The sequence below is a fragment of the Ursus americanus genome, chromosome 2, assembly GCF_024610735.1.
Source record: "Ursus americanus isolate L20-20 chromosome 2, mUrsAme1.1.p, whole genome shotgun sequence".
Lineage (NCBI taxonomy): Eukaryota > Metazoa > Chordata > Mammalia > Carnivora > Ursidae > Ursus > Ursus americanus.
In genome coordinates, this window is record NC_142128.1 from 58,336,746 (window position 1) to 58,352,822 (window position 16,077).

At 33.4% G+C, this 16,077-nt stretch overlaps 1 protein-coding gene across 1 annotated transcript in view; it reads right to left on the reverse strand.

Moving 5' to 3' along the window:
* BRINP3 (BMP/retinoic acid inducible neural specific 3) overlaps positions 1-16,077 on the reverse strand; it is a 376,973-nt gene that overhangs the window by 55,123 nt on the left and 305,773 nt on the right. Inside the window, exon 7 of the mRNA XM_087856398.1 lies at positions 13,970-14,192. Within this exon, the coding sequence (XP_087712524.1) occupies positions 13,970-14,192 (223 nt within the window). The remainder of the gene's footprint in view (positions 1-13,969; positions 14,193-16,077) is intronic.

Sequence of the window (16,077 nt, forward strand, 5' to 3'; positions counted from 1 at the left end):
AGCATGTATGAGCTGCTGACCTGTTGTTTTTCACTATTCTCACATGCATACTAATGCACACATACACTTAAGTCCACAGAATTTCTGAGAGAGCAAAGACCCTTGATTTTGTTAATATTTTCAAAAGCAGCTATCTAAAGTCTTGATTTTGGACCTCATTCCAAAAGTTGTGGATTGTAGACAGCATACTCTCAACAAAATGTCAAGGTGACAAGATCTTTGATTGCTCCACATAATCTTTTATACATGAGAGAAAGACAAAAAAGAGCAAGCACGGCTCTATAATCTGACAGATTTTCATTTTAATATATTTTTAAACTCTACCTAAAGTGGTTCAAGTGGGGACTGCGCTGGCTAGCAAGAAACTGATTTAAAAAGCACACATAATTTTTATATCTAAATATGACCTAGTTTTAAAATAGTTATTTCAGCTAACATTTATCCAAATCTAAATAAATTGAAAGATCACGAGCTGAAGGTCAAAGTAGGAATGTTAGTGAAAAGATAGGGGCATTTCAGAGCCATGAGAGCTGAAGTATAAGCTTCACCAAGAATTAGGTAAAAGGAAGTGGCCTGACTTGCAGTGATGCGGGTGGAGCTAGAGTGTATTTTGCTAAACAAAATAAGTCAGAAAGGGAGGCAAAACATAAGAGACTCATCTACAGAGAACAAACTAAGGGTTGATGGAGAGAGGTGATGGGGGATGGGCTAAAGGGGGCATGGGGATTAAGGAGGGCACTTGTGATGAGCACTGGGTGTTAAATATAAGTGATGAAACACTAGATTCTACACCTGAAACTAGTATTACACTGTATGTTAACTAACTGAAACAATTTTTTAAAATGGCAGTGGCATGAAAGAAAAGACCAATTTGACAATTTTGAAATTTGTGTAAAAGTGGTCCCACACCAAGAAGGTGGGGCACAATCACTCTCTCTCTTTTTCCTTTTTCTTTCCTCCTTGAAAACTTATATCCCTGGATTCCCTGAATCCAGGCTACTATGTGTTATTCTATACAAGTAACAATGAATGTGTTTCATAGCATTTGTATTATTATCTTTGTAACAAATTTTATTTTGATTATGAAACACATTTTGAAGAAAACTCAATATATTAGACACACCTACACAAAAGAAATAGTGTTTTCTGCTTTGTAAAGTTAAATAATAATTATTTAAGCACTTCCCATGTACTCAGTACTTTATAATTGTTATTTATATCTTTTACATTTCTCAATCATGCACTGAAGATATCTAAATATTAAGCTTTTTAAATATACTGCTTCATTATTACTCAGCATGTGCCTGGGAGTCATTATGAAGTGGCTAAAAAAAAAATACAAAAATTCTTTTGTAACACAGAAATGTAAGGAAAATTAATATCCTGCTTTTTCCCTACAGTTTCATATGAAATTGTTCTCAGCAAAAGTCCCTTGTATTAATCATTATAAATGCCATTTTTAATTAAATCACAGATTCCGCAATATTAAAGGACTTGGAGGCCATTCAGTAAAGTCCTTTTATTATTAGGATGCAACTTTGGCTGCAGTAACATAAGCCAGATAATATTGGCTCAGAAAAAATGCAATTTTATTCCTCTCTCAATAACAGTACAAACATAAACAGTTCAGGACTGATTTGGTAGCTTCAAAAAGGTTGGGTTTTACTATCCTTAACAAATTTCTTCATGTCATGACTTTTAGTTCCAAGCCATCACATTTTCACTTTAGCCAGGGGGAAGAAGAGAAGGTAGATGGCATGCATCCCTCTTCCTTTAAGGATCCAATTCAGAAGTTTCATGGATTCCTTCCCCTTCTATCGGTTTGACTAGAATTATCCACCCTAGGTTCAAGAAAACCTAGGAGGTGTGGTGTAGCTTGAGTTCCACTAAGACCAGGCGTTGTGTTAGTGAGGAAAGACAGTAAAGGAAGAAGACAAGTAATCTCTGTTAGAGCCCCCCAGTTTGTCTGGGGTCTATTAGGTTCTTACGAGGAGTTGAAATTGATCTAGGGCAGCATGATGGCAGTGGTCCACATAGCTCTCGGTGTGGGCACGTGGGCAGCAGGAAAGGGGAGGCAAATCTATCAGGGGGGTACCCAAGGTGAAAGGTAGTTCATAGAAATACTAAGACGTTATTTTTCTTTTGCATTGTGTTGACATTTGCATCGATGCCAAAAGCAGTGGTGAGTAAACTCTTGGTGGAGACTTAGCACAAAGCAAAGCCGCGGAACCAAACTGCTGTACAAGTAGGTTTACAGTATTTTCTGCCACATACTTGTAGAACAAAAAGAAAGCAAGTTTCAGTTAAAAATGTTCTTGGTGAAGCAGTATAAAAAAGTTTATTGTGTCTCAATTTTCAGTACAAATCCATATGTCAGAACAAAATGGGAATATGAATAAAGCACTTGTGTTACACACTGAACTATAATGATTGCCTTGAGGCAAAACACCTGTGCAATTGTTTCAGCTGCAAGCTGAGGTAAGCACTTTTTTCATGGCAAACCATTTTTACTTGAAAGAATAATTGAGAAACTAGTTTATTGAGACTTGGATATTTGGCAGATCTGTTATCAAAACTGAAAGAAACAAACCTATCACCTCTAGACAGACCACTGACATATTTAATATCAATGTTAAAAGTATACTTTTCAAGTGAAAATTAGATATTTGGAAAACTTGTAATTGTAACAATGAGAGTGATGGCTTCCCAATAAATAAAGACTTTTCTCATGAACCCAAGGATGATATTAAGGAATGATTTTTTTTTGTCATTTTGTAATGATATGTTGTCAACATTTGTAAGATCTTCAAAACTAAGTGCATCAGTATTTTCCAAATGACTGGCCCAGGATTTCATATGCATGGTGAAAGATCCATTTTAAAGTTCAAGATAGACAAAATAATTTAATGTAAAAGATGTCAAAATGTTAATCACATGGTTTTAGATTCCAAATTACAAGTAACTTTTTAAAATCTACCACTTGTTGAATTTTTGGTGCATTATAAAGAGTAATATCCACAATTATCTGAAAAGGCTATTACAATACTCACTTCTCCAATAAATCTGCGTGAGATTACAAAATTACAATTTGCAACCTATTGCATAGAGACACAGCCATGAGAATTCAGCTATCTTCTCTTAAGCCAAATATTAAACAATTCTGCAGAAATCACTCAAATTTAAATGTTATATATATTAACATGCAGTGATCATATTTATTGTTCTTTCGAATTGTATTAATAAATGCATATTTAAAAATTTCTGTTTCAATTTTTACTATAGTACGTGTGTGCATATATGTATACGCATATACATATCTACACGGATTTTTATGTCATACACAAAAGCTCTTTGAATTTCTCCATAATTTTTAGGAGTATAAAGGGGTCCTAAGACCAAATAGTTCGACATCTGCTGGTCAAAGTCATTACAGAAGATTTCAGCTACAGGATTTGCCACTAAGATAACAGAAAAGCTACACTGAGGGCATATGAAGCTGCAGAATGTTTTATGTACATGTCACCTGAATGTCATACCTGGTACTAGGAAGTACAAACACTTTGTCACTCAGTTTTGCTTTTCTTCTCTTGAGGATAAAGGGAGAATGGTGATAGGATAAAACATGTAAATAAAAGTGAAAATTGCCCAGGAAAATTATAAAGACTTTTAATTCTGATTCTTTCCCTATTTTAAGCATTGTTAACTTCAGAAGGGTGTTGTCTGAACCAGTACATTGGTATACTGTGAATAATGTAATTGAAATAATGAATTTGGATAAAATGTGTTCTTACATCACTGTTGCTTTCTTTCTCCAAAGACCAAGGCAAAGATGGCAGGGACCTGGAATGTTTCTCTTGACGTATTAGCCATGGATTGTGTAACTAAATTTGCTATTTTCTAATTTTTTAACGATACGTTTGATATTCCTATTGTCACGGTTTTGTAGTCCAAAATCAACTATAAGCAGTGGCCAACGTAAGGATTTACATTACAGATCCATTCCTTAAATATTATAGAATTCATTGATTCTTTGATACCAACTAATTCTTTAAGTTCTATACCACCATTACCAACGCCTAGTTTACAATCATGGTTTTCATTACATATTTGAAGTCACCAAGACAACACTTGAAGATATGCATTTACAAAAACTTAGTTCAAAACGATTGTTGAATTTGATAACAAAATTGGAAAAAAATCAGGACCAGAAAAAAAGTGAATAGATTTTAAGATAAATATCATGTAAAACAATATAGAGAAAAGAGTTATTTGATTAAACCACAACTGAAACAGAGTTTTGTTCGTCCACTATAAAGTAATTAAATCTTAATTTTTAGCAAGTATAGGCTTTTAGGAATAAGTGTTCAAGCTGTTGTGCATATAGGCAACTAAAAGGAAACTATGTATCAGGTTATCAGCTGGGGAGTGGGAGATGAGGGTAGAGTGCATGGCTGGAATTTGAGCTCAAATAACCACAAACATGGCAGAAAGTAAGTGGGAGGAGTCTTGAGCTCTCAACTCCATATTTCCCAAACAAGAGAGAGGATTTTCTTAACTCATCATTTAAGGTGACTCTTTACGATTGAAATAAAGGTCATTAAAATGACCTAGATGAAATACACTTCCACCCCAGCCTTTCCTTTTTTCAGTCAGGGTATACTACCTATAATCTTAGAATTATTCTTGTCCAAGCTGGCAGTAGTCTAAAAAATGCTTTTTATGTATAAATGTCTTTCTAAGCATGTTTAATTTATGCTGTCTAGGAATAAATATTGTAACATCATATATGAATTATTTTATCTAACCAAAGTTTGTCTCTCTTCATTATTAAAGAAACATCAAAATCTTTCTTTTTGCCAAAATTATATATTTTAATACAAGATAAGGATTGTGATTCCTGATTGCTTTTATTGAAAGCATGAAAATTACTTACAAAAATGTCCTATAATGACTTAAAATTATTTTCATTTATATAATTCTACTGTTCAGAAATTAGGAAGTTACAATTTATCTTCACATATTTCCCTTTGGTTCCTGTGCCAAGTAAAATGTGATTCTTCCTCAATGTTTAATAGCTATATTTACCTTATATTGTTGCTTTTAATGTTATATATTTATTAGTTTCTACATTAGTTTTTGCAATGCACCATTAACACTTGGCAACTACTTATTGCCCCCATCCCTGGACCAATATCCTCTCAAAATGTCTTTCTTAACATTGTGCAATAATGGTGTTTGGGAAAATTAATTATATACTGTAATAATACATGGGCTTTGACAAAATTAACTATCAAAACAAACAGAAAAGCAAGCATATTTATAGTATTAGACTTTGAAGATACTTCTCTATCTCAAATAAGCTTTATGGCAGGTAGAAGACATTTATTATCATGGGAAAATTACATTTTTATACTTCATTTTTACTGCTTTCAGGACATATTCAAAATGGATCCAGGTTTTTATTAGATTTTATATCTACTAAAAATTTCCCCTATTATTATAAGTGAAGGAAACCAATTTGAATTACTTAAGGTATAAGAGAAAATTATTGGAGGATAAATCAGATATCTCATATATTTGAAAGTATAAACAATTTTAAAAAAGAGAAAAAAATCTGTTATGTGTAATCTTCTAATGCATTAAAAGAGAAAGTGGGTCAAAGATGGGGAGGCACCATTTTGCAGTAGGTTAGTGAGAAGTTGTAAACTGATTTTCTAAGAGCACCAAATCACTCTGCATAACAAAAACATAGGAAGATTTCAGTAAAAAGGGGTTATATTGAAGAAATGAGGGTCAATAAAGAGGGAGGTTAAAAGAAAAAAAAATGTCTATTCAGCAAAGGAGAAAGGAAAGTAAGAAATAGGCTGAAAGAGATGAAGAGAAACTGAAGGGAAAAACAAATATGCTTTAAAGGATTTTGCACATTATTCCTGCATGTCAGATATAGATACCATTATCATTTTCACTTTGAAAATATTAAAATTTCTATTTTTTTTTTTGCATGTGTTACAGTGGTGTAAATACTTGGTGACACATATGGTACAGAAAGAGTCAGGTTTCAGTTAGAAATAAAAAAAGTTGAATACAAAGCCTCAGAGAGAGAAATGCACTGGATCTAGGTGTCAAGTGGAAATAAGGGTTTGAATGATACTTGAATTCTCTTTCCCAGATTGGGTCTACATGCCAGCTTCACTGTCACCCACCACAGACAGGATTTCTGCACAAGAGAGTGTTAGCTACACTTCTCATTGCCCACATCCCAAGGTCTTACTGATAGGTAGACTGGCCCTGTAGGCTACAGTCTGAATGTTTGTGTTCCCTCAAAATTCACATGTTGAATCTTCACCCCCAAAGAAGATGGTATTAGGAGGTGGGGCCTTTGGTAGGTGCTTAGTTCATGAAGGTGGAGCCTTTGTGAATGGGACTAGTATTCTTATAAACAAAACTCCAAAGAAACCTCTCACCCTTCCATGATGTGAGGACGTAGTGAGAAGTCAGCAGTTTGCAGTCAGAAGAGGGAGAGCCTTTACCAGAGCCCTACCGTGTTGGCACCTGGACTGGGACTTCTAGCCTCCGGAACTGTGAACTATTTATAAGCCACTCCATCTGGGTATTTTGTTAGGGCAGCTCTAATGAACTAATACACTTCTCATGTCCATTTGAAAGAATGAGGGAAGGCATTCACCTGCTTACTGGCCAAATAAACAGAACATGATATGCATATTGTAACAAGGGATCCAATTTATATAGAGTAGAAAACATTTTACATAAAATGACAACTCACTGTCCTATGATTCTAGAAGTTGAACTAAAATATTAGAAAACATATCACAGAGCGTTTATCAAATATTTATTGAGCACTTGCTGTCTGTGGATTTGAGAGCTATCTCTAGGAACTCCAGCAGATAACCAAACATTCAGATTTTCTGTAAACTCTGCCGGAATCTCATATTCAGAGTGTTCCAGTGGTCAGGGCAATCCTTCCCGAATACATTACCAGCTACAGTTCACTTCAGCTACCCAGATTATTTTATCCTCTCTTACCCAAAGACACTGTTAAATCTTTAAACTTCATTTTCCCTAAGTGTTCATTTTTGTTTTTTTTGTCCTTCCCCTTAGTTCATGGTCACAGTACCATTCTGAATTGTACTAGAATTGGAGCTCAGGAGTAGAGGGAGGAAAAAGATGGGAATGTTGGCTGACTTTATGAAATAATCCAACTCTGTATTTGGATATCAATTTGAGATGGCATTTGAATTAAAATCATTTTGATCTATAGGGTTTTAGACTACTTCTAAGGTGTTATATTAGTTAAAAAATATATACATATGTATATATGTATAAATATATATATTTGTGTATATATATATGTATGTATTTTTATGTATTTGTATATATACTTATATATGGTATATATTTATATATTTGTATATATATATTATATGTAAGCCACTGGGTGGCTAATAAATACATGTATGAATATATTTTTATATATCCATATACATTATATATTATACATTATATGTAATATATGTATATGTATAAAATATATTTATACTAGAGAAATTATTAGTAAAATATTCAATATTGCTCCATGAATACTCAGGACTCAGAATTCAATCTGGTTGTATAAGCTCTCCATATGATAAAAACTAAAGTTATAATATCCTGTATATATTATAACATGTATTTATAATACAAAAGATTTCAATGATATATGGATTAAATACTTTTAAAACACTCAATAACACTTTTAAAGATAGAGCACATGGTAGAACGTATGTCAGCAAAGTTTTATTCTGTAAGGAGCCAGATAACAAATATTGTAGGGTTTCAGGACCATATAACTAGGTGGCAACTACCTAGTTCAGTCATTATAGTGTGAGAGTAGCCATATTAAATGTGAGTGTGCTTCTTTATATATGGATATTAAACATTAGTTGCATACAGTTTTCATCAACCAAAAAATGCCATTCTACTTTTGATTTTTTCAACAATTTGAAATGTATGAAACAGTCTTTCCTTGGGGGATGATACAAAAAAGGTGGAGAACCAGTTAGGCCCATGTGCCAATTTGCTAAATCCCATTGTTGAGCACATATAGGAAGTGCATGACATAGTTCTTAGATAATAACATAGACCTAAACTTATTTTTCCCTGTGATGTTAGGGAAGGGACTTTATCATATCTCACCTTCCACTATTAATGAAGAAGAGATAACTTTATAAAAATATTTTAATCAATTCTTAGTGGTTTGCTGCTGTTTGCATATATTGGCTTGGAAGAGCCAATTATGCATATCACAAGAATTGGTAAATGCCATAAATTAGGGTCCCCTTCCCGCCGTAAAGTTGGTTGTTAAACTTTTACCAACACACCTTAAATGTAATATTTCTAAGTATCCTTGGCCTTTCTGTGAATAACATATAACAGCACAAAATAAGGTAGTTGAATTATTTTGTAGGGATTATGTATATTTTTTAATAATTGCTGGAATTATTGTCTTTTAATGGATGAATATGTCATTGTTCCCTTTCTCAAACGTTTTAGAATAGCAGCAAATTTTACTACCTCAAAGAAGCCAGATTACCACAAGCTTCACAATTTATTCAAGTACCAGAAAATGCCCCGAATTGCCAAGGAACTGTTGAAAAGGAAAAACAAAGCTGGGGGCATCACAATGCCAGATTTCGAGCTGTACTACAAAGCTGTGATCACAAAGACAGCATGGTACTGGCACAAAAACAGACACATAGACCAATGGAACAGAATACAGAACCCAGAAATGGACCCTCGGCTCTTTGGGGAACTAATCTTTGATAAAGCAGGAAACACATCCGGTGGGAAAAAGACAGTCTCTTCAATAAATGGTGCTGGGAAAATTGGACAGCTACATGCAAAAGAATGAAGCTTGACCACTCTCTCATACCATATGCAAAGTTAAACTCCAAATGGTTGAAAGACCCCGATGTGAGACAGGAATCCATCAAAATCCTAGAGGAGAACATAGGCAGCAACCTCTATAACATCAGCCAAAGCAACCTTTTTCATGACACATCTCCAAAGGCAAGAGAAACAAAAGATAAAATGAACTTGTGGGACTTCATCAAGATAAAAAGCTTCTGCACAGCCAAGGAAATAGTAAAAAAAACTAAGAGGCAGCCCACAGAATGGGAAAATATATTTGCAAATGATGCTACAGATAAAAGACTGGTATCCAAGATCTACAAAGAACTTCTCAAACTCAATACGTGAGAAACAAATAAACAAATCATAAAATGGGCAGAAGATATGAACAGAAACTTTTCCAATGATGACATACAAATGGCTAACAGACACATGAAAAAATGTTCAAAATCATTAGCCATCAGGGAAATTCAAATCCAAACCACACTAAGATACCACCTTATGCCAGTTAGAATGGCAAAAATAGACAAGGCAAGAAACAACAATTGTTGGAGAGGATGTGGAGAAAGGGGATCCCTCCTACATTGTTGGTGGTAATGCAAGTTGGTACAGACACTCTGGAAAACAGTGTGGAGGTCCCTTAAAAAGTTAAAAATTGAGCTACCCTATGACCCAGCCATGCACTACTGGGTATTTACCCCAAAGAGACAGATGTAGTGAAGAGAAGGGCCATATGCACCCCAATGTTCATAGCAGCATTGTCCACAATAGCTAAATCGTGGAAGGAACCGAGATGCCCTTCAACAGATGACTGGATTAAGTTGTGGTCTATATATACAATGGAATATTACTCAGCTATCAGAAAGAACGAGTTCTCAACATTTGCTGCAACATGGACGGCACTGGAGGAGATAATGCTAAGTGAAATAAGTCAAGCAGAGAAAGACAATTATCATATGATTTCTCTCATCTATGGAACATAAGAACTAGGAAGATCGGTAGGGGAAGAAAGGGATAAAGAAGGGGGGGTAATCAGAAGGGAGAATGAAGCATGAGAGACTATAGACTATGAGAAACAAACTGAGGGCTTCAGAAGGGAAGGGGGTGGGGGAATGGGATAGACTGGTGATGGGTAGTAAGGAGGGCACATATTGCATGGTGCACTGGGTGTTATACGCAACTAATGAATCATCGAACTTTACATCGGAAACCGGGGATGTACTGTATGATGACTAACATAATATAATAAAAAAAACATTAAAAAAAAGAAATATAGAAAAAAAGAAGAGAAAAATAAAACTGCACCAAACCATACCCTCACCATAACTGGAAGAAAAAGTATATGTAAACTTCAAAATAACTGTAAGTAAAAGGAGAGATAACACCAACCAAAAAAAAAAAAAAAAAAAAGAATGAGAATTTTAAGGTCACATGAATTCAGTGGTACAATGTAAACTTGGTGAGATTAATCTGAGTGTCCTCTTTTATCTCAATTACACTATGCATTACAAAGAAAAACTTCAACCTACATGTCATTATAAAGTGTTAAGAAATCGTCTTACTAGTTGAGGTTCATTTTGCTGGTCTCATTTTGTTTTGTTTTTGCTTATTGTTCCACATTTTAGAGTAAGAGAACAATACTAGGGTGGGATGAAGTTAAGAAAAAAGCTGAGAAAAAATCCATAAAGGTAGGACCAAAAATAAAATCTCAAATGGAAGTGAGTCATGGGTATTGCTTATCTACTTCTTCTTTCAGAAAATTTTGAAAGCATACCCCACAAATATCCAACCCTTTTTTTACACTGTATCCTACTAAAAGACTGTAGTGCCTAGTTTGCTGTTATTACTGTTCCTTAATGTCATTTTTTTTTCAATTTTTATTCTATTAAAATTGAAAAAAAAATAGCACAACAGAAATAAATCCTACATTCCTGGTAAAAGAAAAATAGTGATGGAAAAAATTCAGATTCAATAAAATCTTTTATCTAGCAAGAAGTCTGCGTTTCGTGTGTGTGTGATGAGTAAAAAACCAACATAGGAATTATGCTAAATTTAAAAAAGATAGTTAAGTTAAATTTAGTTCCGTTTATTTTCCATTAAATTTAGTACCAAATAATACATCTTTATCTTTTGTCATCTTTATTTTATTCTGCTTATTTATTCTGTACACATCCAACTTGGATTGTTTCATATTTTCATACTTTTCCTACAAATCCTGCACTTTTATGACATCTTTGTATGTTTATATTTTATTTATTTTTACTAGAAATTAATGTATCTCTCCTGATATATTTACCCCACTATCTGCTCATTTCCAGTTTCCATTTCTCCACTCACCCCTTAAATATATGTTCAGATTCTGTCTATGCATTTTCCTTTTTTTTTTTTTTAAAGATTTAATTATTTGTTTTAGCGAGAAAGAGAGAGAAAGCACACAAGCAGGAGGGGCCTAGGGAGAGGGAGAGAGATTCGCAAGCCGACTCTGCACTGGGCAGAATCCCACTTTTAAAAAAATGTACTGGGCAGGGCTCCATCTCATGACCTTGAGAACACAATTTGAGCTGAAACCAAGCGTTGGAGGTTTAACCGACTGTGCTACCCAGGCACCCCTGTCTGTGCATTTTCCATGGTATTATATTCTGATTGCACAATTTCACGTGCACTGGTAATCGCCATCCCAGTTGTTCAAATCTCTCCTGAGCTGCAGATGTATATACCCTGCTCCAGCTGGACTTGTTTAACAGAACATCGTAATAACCAAACTCATCAATTTGCTTCCTAACCTACCTTATCCTCTTGCTTTTCTTATTTTGTTCGAGTGAAGAACCATCTATTTCAGTGGTTTACAAACTGTATTTAAGCCACACACATAGAGCATAGAGTTTATTATATTTGAATAACAGTGGCTTTCCCCAGCCATGATGATCTATCAGGAAATGTTCCTTGGAAGTATGCAGACAGATATACAAAAAATATCTTATGTAGCAAGGAATAAGAAACTTACAGGGTGCATAAAATAATGAAACTTACAGCAGAGCTTAGAGCGAAATTTATAGCTGTGAAAGCCTATATTAAAGAAGAGGAAAGTATTCAAATCAATAACCTAACCCTTTTCTCTACAAAACTAGAAACAGAAAATCATGATAAGCACAAAGCAAATAGAGGAAAGAAATACTAATGATTACAGTGGAAAAGTCAATAGGAAGAGAAAAATAGTGAAGAATATTAAGAAAACTAAAAGTTAGTTCTTTGAAAAGATAACAAAAATCGACAGACTTTTAGACTGACAAGAGAAAGAGACTGAGAGAGAGAGAAAAGATGGATAAAGACAGTACAAAAACATCTCAGAGAATGGAAGGGTATATTTGTATATCGTAGAGCTGATAAGAGACTGGCATTCCAATATATAACTTACACTTCCACTCAACAATAGAAATCAAAGACAACTTAAAGATAGGGAATAATTTAAATAGAAATTTCTCCCAAAAAGATACACAATGGACCATAAACACATAAAAGATATTCAGCATCATTAGTCATTGGGGAAATGTAAATTAAAACCATGAAAATGTACTACTTCACATTCACTAGGATCTCTATTACAAAAAGACAGACAATAAAAAGTATTAGGGAAGATGTGGAATATTTGGTGCTGTCACTCATGGCTGGTGGAAGTATAAAATGATGCAGCCGCCTTTGAAAACAATTTGGCATCACATCAAAATGTTAAATATAAAGTTATTTTATGACCTACCAATTACAGTCTTAGGTATGTACTCAGGAAAACGAAACATCTATGTCCACTTCAAAAAATATACATGAAAGTTCATAGCAGCGTTATTTTTACTAGCTCAAAAGTGGAAACAACCCAAATATCCACCTAATAATTAATGGATAACCCAAATGTGAGATACCCATACTGCTGATAACATGCTATGAAGTGGGTGAACCTGAAAGCACTACACTAAGTAAAAGAAGCCAGTTACAAAAGACCACATATCATATGATTCCATTTATATGAAATGTCAAAAATAGGCACATTCTTGGGACAAATAGTAGATTAGACAAATTTCTAGAGGCAAATATCCTCGGGCTGGGTGTGCGAGTAGGGGGAAGGACTGCTAATTGATACTGGGTTGCTTTTTGGGACAACAAAAATGTTCTCAAGAAGTGATATATGCATAAATTTTGAGTATTCTAAAATCCACTGTATTATAAAAACAATGCCAATGATCTATTTTGAAATTGAAGTTTTAAAAAATGTATAGACTTTCAGCATTTTTTTTCAGTGAAAAAAAGCTGTAATTACAGATTTCTGCTCATAATGAAGCATCAAGTCAAAATTCAAGCATTATATAACAGAGATACTAATACAGATGAGTTTTGTTTGGTGGTATTTTCCTATATTTTTCCTTGGCTTTTTATTTTGCTGTGTTTTTTACAATCTGACTTCAAATAAATAAATACAACTTCTCACAACAATAATTGCAAAATCCAAAAACTGAGCTTCACAAAATAAGCTCAGACACAAATATTTTAATAGTCTGTTATTATTCATATAAGTTATTACACGTTTTTCAGCAATTTTCAGAGATTCGTGTAGAATGAGGTTTGTTCATGTTTATTCACGTATTATGAACACTGCTCCAAGAAAATGATCTTTAAATTCTTTTATTTGAAAATTACATATTGAGAAATTTCACTTTGTGGTCCTGCTTACTCCCTATGCTTACAATATCGCTGTAGGGTTTGTGTTTTTCTGTTCACTCTGAAATACAATTATTAGTTGACTACCACACAAAACAGAATGATTTCTTGATTCTGATACTAAAAGAAAATGAAAAACAAGGAAGCGTCAGTATATGGCTTCTCCATTGGATTACTGCTTTGGAAAATACAATTTATTATCTTGAGACTTGAGAGAAAATGTTTTCAAATTATCTCTAATGATATAAATTATAACACCATGCTATGTATATTGCCACATCTGCATTCAGAAAATAAATAGAGCTCACTGTCAAAACAATGTCCTCAGTTGTCTATATTGCCACAAATATCTTACCTTTGTCTTGGCAAGCTGATGAGGGGTTGTTTATGGCATCTCTTGCTAAGGCTAAAGAGCTTGTGTACAATTTTCTGCGCCTTCAGGAATAGTTGCTTCATGCTGTTCTCCAGTTGTTCATAGCGGCGCTGAAAATTAGAATCCATTGTCCACAAATGCATTATGGTAGATGTGTTGAGGAAATAATTCATGGGTAGCCTTTTCATAAAGAACTTGAATTCATCTGGAAAAATGTTAAAATTCAATACTTTAATAAAACAATTATTTCCCCTTTTCCTCAAACACATTTAATATGTTAATATAAAAACAAATACTACCTATTATTTTGTGTTTAGCAAATTAATAGCTAGTTGGGATTTTTCTGATGCTTTCAATTGTTTTCTTTATTGTTCCCCTTAAAATAGAACTTTCATGGTAGAAGATAATTAAAATAATTTGTACTAAAACAAATAGTTTGGCCAGAAAGTTTAAGCTGAATTTAATTTTTCCATGTTCTCCTTTTGAATGGTATTTGAATGAACTTTCTCCCTCAAGTAGTAGCCAGTAATCTAGCTTTCATTTTTGACATTGGTATTAATAATCCTTTCTATCTGTTTTATATTAAAGAAATATTTTCATTAACTCAGTATAGAAAATATATATATTCATTACTAAATGAATATATTAACGTTCAAAGAAAAGAGAAAGCTTTTAAAATAGAAAATTACAATATTCAACTATGCATTCTGGTTATTCCTTTTAACTAACTATATTCTAAGTTGTCAAGACAAGGTAATTTAAAACAAAGTGTATACCAAAGAGAAAAATTAGAAAGAATTTAGAGCTGTAATTCTGGCTTTTGTTTTTGTGCTGATAATTATCATATCTGAAGTTGTTTTCTTTTCAAATGTCTGATTAACCAACAATAGAAACAAAAGTTGTTGCTACGCTAAAATAAGCAATCATCTAAAGGTCTATTAATTATCTAAACACAAAAGATGGCTGAGACCATAGCCAAAAGATGGAAACAACCCAACTATCTATCCATAGATGAATACATATACTAATTATGACAATATATGAATATTATTGACCCATAAAAATAAAATGAAGTTCTGATACATGTTGCAGCATGAATAAACCTTGAAAATATGTAAGTGAAATAAGCCAGACCAAAAAAAAAAAGACAAATATTGCATGATTTCACTTATGTGAAATATCTAAAATAATCGAGTTCATTGGGATAAAAAACAGATTAGAATTTACCAGGGGGTGAGGGAAGAGTGAATGGAACATTATTGCATAATAGCTGCAGAATTTCTGTTTGCAGTGATGAGAACTTTTCGGAAAAAAGATAGTGGTGATGGTTGTACAACATTGTTCATGTAATTAGTGCCACTGAATTATATAGATAAAATGGCAAATTTTATGTTTTATAATTTTACCTCATTAAAAACATTTTAATACTCCAAGAAAAAGAGATAGTATAGCTTTTCCCCCATCTCTCCTTTTCTTCCAAAGTAAATATTATGAACAGGGACTCAAAAAAAAAAAAAAACCTTTTAATCGCTTATACTATTTCTTTAAAACATAATTTTGTGAAGAATATCATGTTGCAACCATTTCACTGCAGTAGATGGCTGAGAGTTTCCTCCCCACAGATGATATTTTAGCCACTATTCTACCCATCAAAGAGTTACATGGTATGCATGAAACCTCAGTCTCTCCTTGCGTTCATTTCCTCCTTTGAGGCTGAAATAGAACATTGTGGATGATCATCATCTCATTTCACTTTAAAATTGTATGATGTTATAAACAGCTCTTTAAATTACCATTTAGTTAGCTTTAAATATCCAATTCAAAAACAGTTGTTTTCAAATGTTCAGATGCAGCTACTTTTATTTAACTGGATTTGGACAAGGTGTATCAACAGCCATTTCTTGATGTGGGCAGTGTCTAACACACGAGTTTAAAACCTCCAATTTATCACTTCTTAAACTATGCCATTCACTTGGGCAAATTACATTAATACACATACATATTTAGAGCTATTAATTTATATTTATTTTATGTATTAGGGCTGTTTCAATATTCAAATCCAGACTCTTTCATCAATGCTGCAAATACAA